At 40.8% G+C, this 16,461-nt stretch overlaps 1 protein-coding gene across 3 annotated transcripts; it reads right to left on the bottom strand.

The window, feature by feature from the left end:
* Positions 1-232: 232 nt before the first annotated feature.
* Positions 233-14,793, bottom strand: LOC111070015 (hyphally regulated cell wall protein 3). 3 transcript variants are annotated; one of them, XM_022360306.2, is made up of 6 exons: positions 13,340-14,793; positions 13,003-13,254; positions 2,587-2,802; positions 2,437-2,519; positions 2,236-2,351; positions 233-2,138 (listed from the first exon to the last, which is right to left on the bottom strand). In XM_022360306.2, the coding sequence occupies exons 1-6, from the start codon at positions 14,113-14,115 to the stop codon at positions 1,887-1,889; spliced, it is 1,695 nt and encodes a 564-aa protein (XP_022215998.1). In that variant the 5' UTR covers positions 14,116-14,793; the 3' UTR covers positions 233-1,886. The 3 variants fall into 3 exon arrangements, with proteins under 3 accessions (XP_022215998.1, XP_022216001.1, XP_022216000.1); XM_022360309.2 differs by lacking the exons at positions 13,003-13,254; positions 13,340-14,793 and adding an exon at positions 6,744-7,002; XM_022360308.2 differs by lacking the exons at positions 13,003-13,254; positions 13,340-14,793 and adding an exon at positions 6,788-7,002.
* Between the last annotated feature and the right edge of the window lie 1,668 nt (positions 14,794-16,461).

Here is a 16,461-nt window from a genome sequence, read left to right as displayed (position 1 = left end):
ACTGAGTATTGTTTGTGTTTACAACTAAGCTGAACAACGGTGGTTCTCTTCCCGGCTCCCCCGTTCGCTTTCTTCTATGGGCTTTCGCTCTTTTTCATTCTTGATGGGGATCAGTGGCTCTTCTTTCTCCCTCATTCGCATTTCCGCACACCTCCGCTCTTTCCCTCTCTTCTTATATATTGATCTCGATCTCTCATGATGACAGCACCGCTCTTCTAACACTAGTTGTGTATTTGATCAGCTGTGGCTTCTCTCGCTCTGGACCCGCCACAGTTGGCCACACAAGCTACACCCTTAGAGTATGGGGCATAGGCTTTTGCAAACCTCTGTATGGTATGTGGGTGGGGCACATGCATAGCATATGTATATGGTATATGTATAGAATTGGTCAAAAATAACTGTATAGTTTTGGAATTTGGTTTTTGTTTTGTCATCTGTTGGGGGCTCCACTTCTCGTCTGCTTTATGCAGCATACATTTCATTTTGTATATAAATATTGCATGTATGTATGTATGTTTTTGTATATAACTGTTTGTGTATAAGTGTATGCATGTGTGTGTGTGTATATTTGTTTTAAGGTATAACATTTAATTTACTCTCCTTAACATCATCATCATCGTCATTATATAAATAAAAATAAATACATTATTCTTTATGTTAGATTTTTTTTGTCTTGCTTTTTATGTGTTTTTTTCTGTTTTGACCACTATGCATGCAAGCACAACGTTCTTTTTTTGTTATTTTTCTTCATCTTCTTCCATCGGTTTTTACTCTTTAAATGTCATCCTGTTTAAAAAGCCGCAATAGATTTTACAATTATACAAAAAATTCCAAGTATGTATACATATTAATATACATATACAGATATATTTCATTGAATATACATATATGCACATATATGTCACAAGGTCACACAACAAGGATAAATTGATGTATAGATAATTCCATTGAATTGTAGGTCCATTTTGACTCATTGTTGTCTACAATCAGTAATTAGCAACGGACTCCGGCCTAACAAGTATACATATATATATAAATATAGGTTGTATAATTATATATATTTTAGATCTACAATTCGTATTTACGGTAACTCTGTTTCATATTAGAGATTAAAGCGACTGTCCCTCTGGGGTCCGGCGGGGACAGCGACTGCTTCAGGTTTACTAAGGACAGCGATTGCTTCAAGCGTTAAGGACTGCGTTCAGCGACTGCTTACAGGATTTAAGAACAGGAATTGCTTATGGATTGTGTCGAAGCGACACCGATTGCAAGTGTCAGTGCCCCACGGGTAAAGGCTGACTCTGAGTGCAGCTTTTTGGTGGTCGTTGTTCTTACTTCTTTCCACTCGTTATTTTGGTGCTTCTATTGCTTCTGTTGCTACTGCTGGTGGCATAAGCACTCATTATTATTCTATTGCTTCTGAAGCTACTGTTGCTGGTCCATTTTCTTCTTGCTTCTGCTCTTGATGCTATTCCATTTCTTGTTCCTTTCGCTTTAGCGCTGTTCTTTTTGTCTCGTTCTAGCGTTGCTGCTTCTGCTTCCTTTTCTTTTCTTTTTTTTACTTTTGTTGTTTCTGTTGCGGCTGATCCTCTCGTTATTGCACATTCTGCTGGTCTGTTCAGAAAGCTTTGATTTTTTTTTCTTTTTTCTTTTCTTCTTTTTTTCCTTTTGTTTTATGTTATTTTTTTTTTCGTTTTGATATTCGCAAACCAAAGCAAAACTATTTACGCGGCATGATATAAACATCAATATCAACATCAACGTCAGCTCTCAGGCTCGGGTTCGTGCTCACATCGAAAAAATATTAACATCCAAAACATAAACCCGCCTCTCCCTACTGTACCACCCCACCATCGGCCCATGACGTATGCCAGCTATGTCTATGATTATTGGACAACACAGCAGCCCTTCTTCTTGCCCTTCTTCTCATCGATGACGACATGACTAGCCGACGTTGGTCCCGGCACCACCTGCTTCGACACCTGGCCCAGAGCAGTGACGCCGTTGGTGCTGCTGTTGCTCTGGCCCTCGGGACGTCCAACGCCTCCACCGCCGCTAGCAGTTGCATTGCCCATTGCCGCCGACTTGCTGGCGTGGGAATTTGTACCATTTTGTGCTGTTGCTTGATTCTGCGAGAGCTGTATAATCAAGAGGGGATAGAGAGAGAGAGGGGGAGAAACAGAGAGAGTATAAGAGATTGTCTGCCATGAGACTCGGACTCCGATCAAGACTTACATTGGTTCTGGTCACGCTTTCGTCGACTGCTGTTCCACCATTGAAGTTGTCATCGGCATGCTGTGCGCTGCCATTTCCCATTGTACGATCTTCTGTGGGTGTGATAGGCTTCCCACCTGCATTAACAAGGGCATAAACACTATAGTAGATCTTAAACACTTAGCTGGGCAAAGAGAGAGAGAGAGAGAGCTCAGGACTCACCGCGAATCATGTTGACAATTTCATCAGCCTCTCTCGACAGATCGCCTCCAGGACGAAAGGGATTATCCCAGCCAGAATCAGTGCTGCAAACGATTCACAAATTATAGACATTAAATTCTAAATCGATTTATGCGCTATATGCTGACACACCTCTGCTGACGATCATAGGCCGCCCCAAGGCCAATCTGTTGATGCTGTTGCATCGTCGCCGCTGTCGTGCTCATTGTGGTTGGGTCGATTGTATAGCTACCGATCGTTAGATCCAGGCCGTCTGAATAGGGCCCCAGGATATACTCCGCTGGTGGACAGATTTGCTGCGGCTGACTGCTTTGGTATATGGAAACGCGCACAATTGAACGCTCCGATCTGCAAGAAAAAAAACGCCAGAATCTAATTACAATTTCAGTGTTATATATTCGGGGAAAGCGATCAAAGGAGAGATCACGTATCGTCGCTTTTGATCTTAAAATAGTCGAGCAAGTGCGTCACGGCGCCTCAACCTCAATGTCAATTAAATCAAGTCATTTGCCAATTGGGCTTTCAGCTAATTTTGGGTTCTGATTCAATTTCAATTGATTGAACACCTGCAGCCGCAAAGCCCAATAGCTATGGGGCACTTTCCCGATATGGCCTGGGGGCTATTGACCATCCATGAAACCCATGGACATGAGATATGTGTACATACATAAACTTGTCTTGGAAAATGGACTGGAAACCCGTTTTACGTCTCTATAATGTTATGCTTGGCCTTATCCGCGATCCCCAGCGGCGTACATTAGTAGATTGATTCAAGTCCATAAATATTCAGAACATTGAAGAAGTACTTTCTTGTGTTGAATTTCAATTTGAATTTCTGGAGATTTGGATAACTTTTTTTTTCAACCAAATTATCCATAATATATGTAGATGATTCCTAATAGTTCTAAAGGAGCAATTGATTCAGTCTATGGAATGTATTCAGCATTTACTTGATTATCTGCGACATTCAATGTATTTTTTCGATTATTGAGCCCCTATTTCAATAATTTAATATCTGACAACAGTCTGGCATTCATGCGACTCGATTGATCTAGCGTTTATGCAAAAGCTTTTCATACAAACATATGTATGTATGTAGAGCTGATTCGTGCTGCTCGGCTCGGCCGGCGCAGCGGAAGAGAAGCAACTTCGTTTGGACCATGATGAAATTATATATACTTTCGTATATTGCCGCAGCGGCAGAGAAATAAGGAACGTATTTTCCTTCGTGTCGGTTGCCTTCGCAAAGAGGAAAGGCTCCATTCATCCCCTTTCAGTGACACCTATCGCCCTTATCACTTTTTACATTTTTAAGACGCAATACACTTCAAACCTTAATGTTCTGGCTGTTCTTGTTGCTTTTGTTGTTGTCGCTGTTGGAACAAACCTTTGAATATGGGAACGATTACGTCATGTGCCGAAATTGATATGCGAATGCAAAGAGGAACAACAAAAAGCAACAACGCGACTATCTTCTACAACTGGAACAAGAAAAAGAACAGAACACACAACCAGCAATCGGTTACAAGCTGAAACAAGTTTTCCAATCGAAAACAACAAGTAGAGAACGTATGGGATACCCTTTAAGCGCAATACTATACTTACATCTTTAGAGTTTTTAATTTATTTCGCACAAGCCGCGCAGATCCCAGGCAGAGGGGCGCTGTTACATGTCGCGGCAAGCAATCAATGAATATTAGTAATATTCTTAAAATGTGGGAAACTACACACAGTCTTATGTTTCTTTGCAAACTTTTTAACTATGAAATAACTATCTTCCAACTATGGGGAATATGATTTGAAACACTTCTTGAAGTATGGAATATGCCTGAGCTCGACCACTCTGTATACTATTAATGTGTACAAAATTTCATTTTCTCTATTTGTGGTTATTCCCTCTCATATTTTTTTCATTTTATGCGAACAGTACAAGAGGAAATAAACCACACGTTCGCGAATGTCAAAGCCCCTTGAAATGAAAAATATGACTTTTGGCTGAAATCGTAAAACGCAAAAGTAAGTGAAAGCCGGAGCCTGCCTGTATAGAATAAATCAATTTATATCTTTCACTGACAGTTACCTAAAACCTCTAACTTTTAATTGGTACACATATGTCTGTTTATAAAATATGCACTTGGTCAAAAGTTATGAGGCAAAAACAAAATTGTGTCTGCAACCAGAACCCTTTACCCGCATACATATGTATGTTTGAATGAGCCGATTGGGTTAGTTTCTAAAGCATCGGTAGATACTAGCTATATCTAGTATCTTTTTCTTACTTCCTGTCAGCAAATTTGTACTCTCTTGTGGGCGGAATTCTCCCTTCATTTGTCTACTGACCGAATCTCATTCTATTAAATATGTAAAGACATATGTATATACATTTTCTCCCATTAAATATCCAAGAGTATAGGGTACTAAAGCACTTTTTTTGGCTTTTGAGAAGAGCAAAGGTTGTTGTATCGCAGTATGTTCAATAAAGGGAAGGCGGCAAGCAGATTTATCGCTAACGCGTAAAACATTTTCGAGTGCTCCAAGCAAATTTAATAACTACATAAATTGGAAACTAAAAGAGAAATAAAAACTAGTTAAGAACAAGTGAGAAGGGCACAAAAAAAAGACGATGAAGCAAAAGGGAAGCTGCAGCAGCAGGCAACAACGACGGTAGAGACAGCGCGTGAGCAGCCATGATGAGCGCATACAAAAATGTACCGCCAACGCGCTCCACCTCTCCCACCCACCACTCCTACCGAAGCAGCAGCGACGCCAGCAGCGCAGCGGCTTTTCAATTTGTTTTGGGCACACACACACACAGAGAGAGGACAGAGAGGAAGAACGACGTCCCAGCGGGCAGTCTTCAATAAGAGTGCGACAAGGACAGACGGCAGAGTGAAAATTATTTTAACAAACTATAAGTCTCTCATTCCTCAAATCCCCACCCGCGAAAATGTATCCCAACAACAGTAAGAAATATTCAAATATATTATTGGTGATTTTTTCACCTGAAAATCTAAATTTAAAATGGGATAAGCAGAAGGGAATACTTCACTCCTCAGAAACTGAAATGCTGCGATAATTTTTAGCCCTTAATGCCCCTTGGCAGGACAGAGGGTATTATGATTCTGATCAGATTCTTCAATAAAAAAAAGGAATGAAAGGATTCTCAGCTTATAGAGCTGAGAATGTGTAGGGTATATTCCTGATTTTTATGTCAGTTTGCTGGTATAGAAAATATCGATCTAATATCGCTTTAATGAATTAAAATCTTTGCCTCAGATAAATTTCCATAAATTAACGATATGAAAATCGGGGTTTTTTAAAAAAGCTTTTATGGTTCTGAAACCAAAGTCAAGAAACTCTTAGTTTATGTGTGTTTGCTATTACCATAGGAACAATGGGTATGTGCAGCTTCGAAGCTTATATTGCTTTCATGTTGTTGTTGGTTTGATGGTTTGCAGAGGAATGGCATTTCATTTATAATTTCAAACTATATACACAGCACACACATAATATACGTGTATTGTATAATATATAAATAAAAAATAAACAGCGCAGCGGCTAATTTATGTACAAACAAGGCGCTGTTTTACACACACACTGGCACAGTGGGACAAGCGGGCAGTGTATTTTAATTGCGTTTAGCTGTGTGCCCCAGGGGGAGGGGCAGTGTCGCTCTCTCGGTATAGCTATTCCGCTCTCTACCTCTCCCTCTCTTTGTGTGTATTATTTTTTGCGATGAACTCACTTTGCGCATCCATCCCACTGTGGTGTGGAGGGGAACCAACAATTACACAAATACTGCCTCTGAGTCTGTGTCCGTGTGTCTGTAAGCCTGTTGGTGCACGAATTACTTTCGAATTGTACAATTTCTGTTGCTGTTTAAATTAATTTTGTATTTTCGAATTTGTTTCCTGGGTTTTAGAATTAACCAACACCGTCGCATACTGTTACTGCTTATGTTGAGGGGGCACCGCGCGGACACCGCCCAACCACGCACCACCCAATCCAACGACCACTTGCACTTGCGTGTGTGCCTCTCTCTCTCTCTCAACCTCAACCCCGACACTCTCTTCACACTCCCAAAGTACTAAGACTCTCTTCACCTTCTTCTTCTTCTACCTCGACGAACACTCTCTGAAAATTTCCTACTCCCACTACCCCCTTAATCAAACAGATTTGAGAGATTGTGTGTGTTTTGTCCCTCTTTGGCACGCACGAATGGTTTTCAAGCAGAAATGGCAAGGCAAGCCCTCTAAAAATTTTTCGTTTTCCCTCTTTTGCACTCTCACCAACTCTCAAATTCCTCATTTGTTTTAAACCAATGTTCACGCACTTGACAGGTGAGGGGATGCTCCAAGCTGCTCCTCCAGTTGGGTGGGAAAGGGAACGAGCACGGGACGGCACAAGATCTACGCGCGTTTTACGTAGGTGTGATGTTCCTCTCGCGACGGCGTAAAAAAAAAAAAGGTTCGTAGAGGAAGAAGATTCCCGCACACGAGTTTTGTTGTTGGCTGCTGCTTTGCTTTGCTGCTGGACTGCGACTAAGCGGAATGCCTGCCCGTTTGGCGATGCTTGCTGCTAAAAAGTAAAAGATACTAAACACACACACATACGCGAGCGTGAGCGCATGAATGTTTGAAGAAGCGGAAGCGTGTTAAGAGAGAAGTGGAGAGCGACATATCACATGGTATATTGACAGTAAGGTATGGCAGTCGCACTCTGGAGAGTATATTGTTTTTTTGGACACACTTTCTTTATAACATGCTATGTTGCCATTGTTTTACTCACCAGAAAGCATGAAATAGGATGTCATACCAGTGAAATGAAAAATTCGAATTCGAATTGAGTAATTGTAAATTAATGGTTAAAATAAATAGTACCTAAGTATTTTAAACAAACGTACATTGGCCAAGTTCCCAAATATACACGAAACATTCCGCACTGTCGAGCTCTACTAATGCATACATATTTAAAAAAAATTACCCTTGGGAATTTAGCGCCGCTAAAATTTAGCGCCCAGGCCTTTGCCTCAAAACCGGCCCTGGATGTTGGTGACGCACTTGTAAACGCTTTCAGAATAGCACACCTTCCAGCTGATAGCATTTAGTTCTAGCCTGAACAGCGACAAGGTATATTTTTAATTTTTTCCCAGACTCTTTCACGCTTTTTAAGTCTCTAGGTAGTGCAACTAAATATGGAACTATATTGATGGAGCGCTCCGTAGAAAATCCTCACTTTGTATAAATATACCTTCGTGTGAGGCAGAGCGCAGCGTTTAGCTCTCTCTCTCTCTCTGATTTCAATTGAAGTTAAACAGCGTTGCCACACTGTTTCATGGATTTATGGAGGCTCGCAGTAAATATTTTCTTAAATTCAGATTTGCGCCTGTAAAGGCCTGTTTCCAGAAAAAAAAACATTTCCAAAATATTCGTGCATATACCTGCGTGGCCCGAGGGTATCGCCGCGAAAACGGCGCGCAAAAAGTTATGGTTTTCGGACACACAAAAACAAACACTAAACGGCAGCCAACAAAAGCAACAGCGCACATTTCGTGTAATAACGTATAACGAAAAAGAATAAAGAAGGGAAGACTAGATTCGATCCGAATCTTTTATTACCCTTGCACACCCGTCGATATGTATAGTTTTTTGGCTGTATGATTTCAGTGGTTTCGTTTGTATACTGCGTATGGGAAACACATACCCTTCTCCACGTGGGAGATACATGTAAAAGCGTTGGAAACATTTTCTTGAAATAAGCGAACAAAGCTTGGTATGATCCACATCTGGCATCATGGTTACGCCAACAAACATGACATCACTTTTTTGCGCACTCAAAGTAACAGAAGAGAGAAGAAAAGAAAAAAGAGGCAGTTAAAGAGAGCAAGTACAGCTATCTCTCTTACTACTGGCATAAGTAAGCTCTCTCTCCCTCTCTACTTTTCTATCTCGCAGCAAACCGAAAATAATAACAAAAAGAATACAAAATTAAAAAATCAGAAAGGAAAAACATAAACACGTAACCGAGAATGGGGGAGGGCGAAGCTGGCTGATAGATGAAAATAGATAAAAAGGAATAAGATGACATACTATACATACTGTCAAACCATAATGCCCTCTTATCGATGGTATCAATGTTTTGCTAATATTATGATAGTATCGAGCTACAAGTTGTCACGTTCCCATTTCTGCATTGTTCTTAATTTGATCTAAAAGATTTTATAGTTTTGACAAATTTTTTAACAAATTTACTGATGGCAGGGCCGACACTGCCAGCGGGAAAAGCCTGGAGCACAATGCTTAAAGTTAAGATTTCAATTTAAATAACACAGCGCACATGACCCAAGCCATATATTTATAGCACTTACTACCACCTCCTCATACCCTTACACTCCCCTTGATTTATGATTTCTTATACATTTGAGCATTAAAGTTAGTTGATATTATTTCTGAGTGTTATGGAGCTACATATGTAGATAAGTACGAAATTTTGACTTTAAAAACTCAGGAAAAGTCGAAAAAAAATTATATCCTGTGTCCTCTATTTTTTTGTGTATAGGTGCATTAATTTGGCGTCGTTCAAGGTATCGCTCATTAAAATCTGGAGAGACTTTGGAGCTAAAATTCGTTAACCAAACCTAAAAAATAAAAAAATGAACAAAAAATACCTTTTCGATGGTTGCGGGCCCATTTTCGACTTTTCCTGACTTTTTAAAGTCAAAATTTCGTAAAAAATACCGCACAAAAATCATCATTTTTGCATTTCAATGCTTTATATTTCCCAGACGGTAAGCTGTAATCACAAAGTGTTTGGGCTTAACTTTAATTATCTTTTCAAAATAGCAAAGTTCTTTACAACCAGACGTAAGATACTAGAGCTATGTGAAAAAAACCAGCGCTACCTCTGAAAAAAGCTTAAAAAAAATACCAGTTTTCAAAAATTCTTCAAAAAAAAGTTCTGCCATAGAAAAAAAAAAACAATATTATCAAACCATTTCTAAGCCCCAAATCTTGAAGAAAAAGTTCGTTTTGTTCCTTGAGGAAAAATCGTGTTGACTAGTGTAATTATCAGTGATAAGGGGGTCGCATCGAAGATCTATGACGAACAGAGCAATATGCAAAAATAAAATCACATGGGGCATTGGCTAGTACCTTACTTGGAAGTAGAAAAATTATAAAATGTTTAAAACTCCAAAGAGATGAAGTTTTGCCCCCATTGCAGACTTTATAAATTGAGAGTTGGTATTTGTAGTTTTAAAGCTCTAGATTAGATTAGCAGCAGTAGAACAGCAGGCTGAGACGCAGCAACATACTGCTGACCATTATGAAAATATACAAGGTGGTCCCGTCCCTCTCTTTGGGTTCTTATGCCCACTCACACAAATCAAATTTGTGTTTGTTGTTGAATTTGCAAAATAAGCTCCGAAAAGAGAGCGCATTGCGGCACGGGACTACCTTGTATAATTTCATCATGCTGCTGACCAGAGGCACAATTACCGTCAGCATTACAACATAGTGACAATGGGCGATGTGGTGGCTATTGCCGCTACTTCTGCTTCGGCTGTGGAGAGCGCTGATGATGGGAGGAGAGGAGGGGCACATTCATACATAGTCGAAGATGATGATGATGTGCGCTCTATGCATGTCAAGAGTGTGCCTGCCTTGGTCGTCCATGGGTACCGGAAAATCAATTGACGGACAGTTTGAGATGTACTTTCACAATGTATATAGATATATGCAAGTCCCCAAGCGCAGAGATGTGGTATGTGTGTCATGTATGTATGTACATGTAGAACGGGGCGATCGAGTTTCTATCGCTTATTTTAAAGAGAGACCCAAAACAGAATCATATCAGGAGTGGCAAGGCAGGGCAAACGGGTAATAGGACAAGTCCGAGGTCAGTTGTTGATGCAGCCTCCCGCCTCCATCGGCAACACTTTACCACATAATCGATAATTATCGATTATAATTGGAAGAGCGACAGCACAAAACCATTGTACGAGTACTTACATATTTACATATACATGTGTATGTATGTATGTTCAACCACGTATTCTGAAGAGTGTGCAGGCGTATATTCGATTCGGGCAGAGTTACAGTGAGAGATTTCAGGAAGTAGGATTAGTTTAGCAGTATTTGGTCGGATCCCAATGAATTAAAGGAATTTCTATTCTATTTCGTCAAACAAATTCGACCAGCAAAAATTACAAACAAGCCCATCCCATCCACAATCGAACAAAATCGCCTATCATGTTCGCCTGCGGATCACCTTTAAGAAGAGGTACATATGTATGTATGTACATATGCACATATGTACATATGTTTAGATATTACCTTTCACAAGATATGAAGCGCTATTCGACAGCTTTATATGTAGATCAATCTACCTATGAACGTACATATGTATATCAGTGGTCGGCACACACACACTCACATGGTTTGCAATGCGTTTGTGTGCGTAGACAGCAGGCAAAACGGAACAATTTAATGGTTCCAGCTACTGTAATACGCGTGTACGTGAGCGGCAGCGCAGCAGCAGCGCCTTTTCGCGCCTTTATTTAAATAAATATGTATGTACAATCATCGTGAATAGAGCATTAATACTACCACAACGAGTAGTCATTTACAAAAATGTTCCAATTCTTTTTGGGAAATGGGTATGATATCGACTATAGTTTATTTTATTTCTCTGTGGCTGACTAACTGTAAGAAAGAAAGTTCTACAGCAGGTGACCGCTCTCTAAGCTTCAAAGCTGGATGACATCACGCTTGACTCGACCAGCGAATTAAAGCTCTCCGCAAAGAACACGCACACATTTATAAGCATGTGATGCGCTGAATAAGCTGCTGTCTGTTGTCCGTCTAGCAAAAAGGTCACCAATGTGTGGCCTAATCTCACCAAAAGTGGAAGAAAATACAGCAAAAATTAGAGTCATCTTTGCTTTCATCCGTTAATGTGAGTGGTAGTCCCGACAACTATTTTTGATTTAAATCTGGCTAAAAAACAGTTTGTCTGAATTTTCCTGAGTTTAATTAAAAAAACAAACATTTTCTTGCCCAAAATCAAACGCCGTGTAGAGCATGAGAAAAGTAGAGAGAGAATTAACTATTTTTGAAATCGATAGGTACGCGAGTTATCGCTTTAAATTGAGGATAACAACAAAAATAACTGATGAGGGCGACGCTCCCACGCCCATAGCCCATAGAACACAGATACAGAACTGCAGCCGAAAAATATGTTGGTCAACTACAACCAACTGAAGTTTGACCCACATTTATATTGCTTTATTATGCACACAAACACACATATATACACGAACAGGCACACTTAGGCGGAGAGATAGAGAGGGTGAAAAGTAGACGGGAACAGAAAGTCATTATGTAATAAAGTGATGACGACGCAGCAGAGCTTAACGGTATTCCAGTAGCCAGTCCCCAACACGACAACTGATAGCGGCGAAGTCGGCTGCAGCGCCAGCGCATTAAAAACTTCAATTGAAGTTTGTTCCGGCAGCGGTAGTGATGGTGGAACGAAGCAGAAGAAACACCAGGAAGGGTACCGAAGCGAATAATACCCTTTAAGATGCGTTGCACATACATAAATATATTGAAATATAATCAGAATGAAATTAAAGTATCTTTTTACGATCCGATTTAATTGCACTTGGAATAATTAAGTAGACTGCATGCTAAATAAGTTTAAAAATATAAGAAACCGAGTTTGCGCTGCAACAAATCTGTTCAGAATCACTATACCACAAGCCTTATGCCCATACATGGAAAAAGGGTAACAAAAGGACGATGGAACCCAAAACAAAGATATGAAAAACCATCTTACAATTGAATTGATAAGAACACAGATAGAGAGAGAGCACACAGCGACCGTCGTGTGCATGTGTACATGTCTTTTTAAACGGAACTGGCAAACCCGCGTAATTATCGATTTAGAAAATATTTTGTGTGTTTTAAGCCAGGAAGCGCCCGGAGAAAGGGGCACAGAGTGCATGCTTTCTAGGTAAAATGGTTGCTCTTTTGCATAGAAAAAGCGGCCGGAGAGGGACTTAGTTATGTATTGTCCCGAAAAAGACAAAAAAATAAAAAAGCAAATGTGGGGTACACAAAAAAGCGAGCGTGAAAGTGAAAGCTGCCAAAAGACATTAGACGGATGGTTTAATGAGGTAAAAGTAGGCTCTAATTAAGGGCACATAAAACCATGCATTTGGCATAGAAATACAGCCACAATGGGAAGGGGGAACGGAATTCATTAGTCGAATGTCTACTGTCAGAATACAGATTACTGTCAATCAGCCAGGGCTGAAGTTTAAGTCAAATGATAAATTACATGTTTATAGATAATTATACCAACAAAAATAGGTATACATATCTTTAAAATTGTGCATACCAAAACCGTGTGATCTGGATTTATCTCTAATAAAATTAAAGATCAATGCGTTCTTAAGACGATAATCCCTATTTATCCTGAAGAAAGAATGACAGCTCTCCAGAGGATATCGTCTTCTTGACGATATATATATATACTGATACTTACTCTTCTTGAACTTCAATGCCGCTGTCGTCCATATTCAGTTTTGCATAGTCACCGTGTCCGGCTACCGGAGGCTGCGACTGTGAATGCAACTGCGACGCCTGCTGCGGCTGACCCGCGGCCAAAGCAACGCCATCTGCCGCGGAGGTCGCCGCCTCAAAGCCAAAGGTCGCCTCCACGTGCTCCGACAGCGGCGTGGGCGTCTCAAAGACCAATGTCTCCACCATGGATCCCTTGGAAGAGCCAAAGGAAACTCTGCAGGGATAGAGAGAGAGAGGTTGCAGTAGAGTAGCAGAGAGAGAGGGGAACATTGTCAGCGTCACGGGAGAGAGTAACCTACCGCTTGAGGCCAACGCTTTTGGTTCCCAATTTGCTCAGTTTTCCGGGTTTCTTCGGGTTGCCGGTGGCGGAGGCGGATGTTGCGGGTGGGCGTGGAAATCTGTCGCTGAAATCGCTGGACAGATCATCGCCAGCGCCGGCTTTGACGTCACCGTCAGCATCACCGTCCGCAGATATCGTATTGTTCTCGTTGTTGTTGTTGCTGCTGGCGTTGGCGTTAACGGCACAGCTGCTCGCGCTGGCTTCGCTTCTTGTATTGTTGTTGTTAATGTTCTGCCGCTGCTGGGACGGATGTGTCGACGTCGTGGTGGTTGTATGAACAAGTGGCAGCGTTGTGGGCGGAGAAGGAGCAGGAGCACCGACATCCTCCTTTGGTGTCCCGCTCAGCAGCAGCGTTCGCTCGTTGCAGGCATCCATTGAGCTGGTGGCGGCTGCGGCAGTGACAGCGGAACCGTTTGACGTCGACGCGAGCATTGCGGTTGCGGATAGTATAGAGGCGTCTTTAACGAGATTCGGTTTCCGTTGGGGATTCAGCAGAGGAGCTGAATATGCATTTCGTACTGTTTTCAGTACCGTGGACGCGGATGCTGGACGTTGACTGGGATTGGCTTTCAGTGGCGGTGGCGGCGGCGGCTGTCTGGGTCTGGCTAGGGCCAGCATATGTGCGTGAGGATTTGATTGCACCCGGTTCCTCACGCACGCACGCCCTGCAGTATCTCTCAGACTCCCGCCGATCTTAAGCAATGCACCACCACTCTCTGGGTGTCCCGCTCTCATGCAGCGGCACTGATTTCTGCGTATCCTACGCTCACACGCCCCCACGCACTCACGTGCTCTTCTGGGCTTTTGGCTGCACTTTCCGTGTACCGTGCGTGTATGTCGCTTTCTTGTGGTGACCCTCTCTTACGGCTGACACAAAATCACGGCACACAACGGTAGGCGAGTGAATGTTAGGAAGGGGCAATACGGGATTGGTAGAATGTTTCAGAGCTTTTGAAAATATAGTGCTTTATTTCTTGACGCTTGATTGAATTATACCGGACGCAGCAATGCGACACCGGGGTCCACAGACTGAGCAGCGACGGCTAATGGTATCGGTGACTGATGAAGACAATTCCTGCATACGAATGCTCTTTGCCTTTTTGTTTCACCCGTCTTCTTTCACATATAACATGGATATGCGCACACACAGCACACAAGCACAATTCCCGCAACAAAAAAAAAAAAAAACAAGAAGAATATTAACACATTAGCACCACAGTCGAGAGGGGAAATAGGGGGAAACAAAAACAGCACCAACGGCGACCGCAGCAGCAGAGTAGAGGGCAAGGACGACACGAGTGCACTGCTATATATCTGCCGTTGCATTAACACGTTTTTCGGCTCTAACAAGTTTATAAAAAAAATGTAATAAATTCGTATTGCGGCTTTGCAGCTGCTGCTTTATTCCGTGTGACCACCGCGTTGACGTTGACCGTCAAAAATATACCAACTCATTTTCATAATATACCGCTAATATACCGAGGAAAATTATATTCGTTAATTTTGCTAATTGATTTAAGCCCAGTACTCAGGGTTGATATTCGTATTAAACCGATAAGAAATATTTTCGGGCACCAACTGTTTTCTAGGCTCTGTACGGAAGGCAGTACTCAGATGAACAAAAAAAACGTCGGTAGATACTAGAAAAGAATCCAATAGTATTTGCTGGTATTCGTTGGTTTGTTGCTAGCCCATCGATAAAGTTATCAATTTTATATATTCTGCTAACGTAAACATTGCAAAATGAGAAAAAAAAACCAAATGAAATATTTGGTATTATGTGGATATTATAATTTATTATTTTTATTAATTTTCATGAATATAAAAAAAATATTGTTTGCAAAACATGTTGTCTTCACTGTGGGCGGCACGGGAGGCGGCACGGGAGGCGTTGCCATCTGCTGCTGCTGATAGCACTGGTCAACACGATTTTTCCTCAAGGAACAAAACCAACTTTTTATTAAAGATTTGGGGCTTAGAAATGGTTTGATGATATTTTTTTTTTTATATGGCAGAACTTTTTTTTGAAAAATTTTTGAAAACTGGTATTTTTTTTAAAGCTTTTATCAGAGGTAGCGATAGTTTTTTTCACATAACTTTAGTATCTTACGTCTGGTTGTAAAGAACTTTGCTATTTTGAAAAGGTAATTAAAACAGCTAGAAGTTAAGCGAATAACTTTGTGATTTCAGCTTACTGTCTGGGAAATATAAAGCATTGAAATGCAAAAATGATGATTTTTGTGCGGTATTTTTTACGAAATTTTGACTTTAAAAACTCAGGAAAAGTCGAAAAAAAATTATATCTTGTGTCCTCAATTGTGTTCCCAATTGGCAGTTGGGCCCGCAACCTTCCAAAAGGTATTTTTTGTTCATTTTTTCCATATTTTAGGTTTGGTTAACGAATTTTAGCTCCAAAGTCTCTCCATAGATTTTAATGAGCGATACCTTAAACGACGCCAAATTAACGCACCTATACACAAAAAAAAAGAGGACACAAGATATAATTTTTTTTCGACTTTTCCTGAGTTTTTAAAGTCAAAATTTCGTAAAAAATACCGCACAAAAATCATCATTTTTGCATTTCAATGCTTTATATTTCCCAGACAGTAAGCTGAAATCACAAAGTGTTTAGTCTCGACTTCTAGCTGTTTTAATTATCTTTTCAAAATAGTAAAGTTCTCTACAACCAGACTTAGGATACTAGAGTTATGTGAAAAAAACAAGCGCTACCTCTGAAAAAAGCTTTAAAAAAAATACCAGACTTCAAAAATTCTTCAAAAAAAAGTTGTGCCACAGAAAAAAAACCATAATTCTTAAAAAAAATTTAAAGCCCCATATCTATCAGAAAAAGTCGGTTTGTATCCTTGAGGAAAAAAAAAGTTCGATTTTGTCGAGTAGTGTAGTCAGACACACGCCTCTGGCAATAAAATATTGGGGTGCCCAGGATATGCCTGGGGAAGAGCGAACCCAGCCAAAGAAGTGCATTTCAATGGGCGCGTTCACCAGGACAACTTGATCAGCGATCAAGTTGATTTTGTTTACTTTAAAGTTTAAACAAAACCAAACAGCTGTCTGAGCAGT

The sequence above is a fragment of the Drosophila obscura genome, unplaced genomic scaffold (assembly GCF_018151105.1).
Source record: "Drosophila obscura isolate BZ-5 IFL unplaced genomic scaffold, ASM1815110v1 contig_28, whole genome shotgun sequence".
Classification (NCBI taxonomy): Eukaryota; Metazoa; Arthropoda; class Insecta; order Diptera; family Drosophilidae; genus Drosophila; species Drosophila obscura.
The sequence above is the reverse complement of the archived record's forward strand: the minus strand, read 5'-3'. Positions and strand labels throughout refer to the sequence as shown.

Coding starts and splice junctions, on each gene's coding strand:
- LOC111070015 (XM_022360306.2), bottom strand. CDS start 14,115: ATGAGAGCGGGACACCCAGAGAGTGGTGGTGCATTGCTTAAGATCGGC. Junction 2,520..2,586: donor GCCTATGATCGTCAGCAGAG/GTGTGTCAGCAT, acceptor AATCGTTTGCAG/CACTGATTCTGGCTGGGATA. Junction 2,139..2,235: donor AAAGCGTGACCAGAACCAAT/GTAAGTCTTGAT, acceptor TTGATTATACAG/CTCTCGCAGAATCAAGCAAC.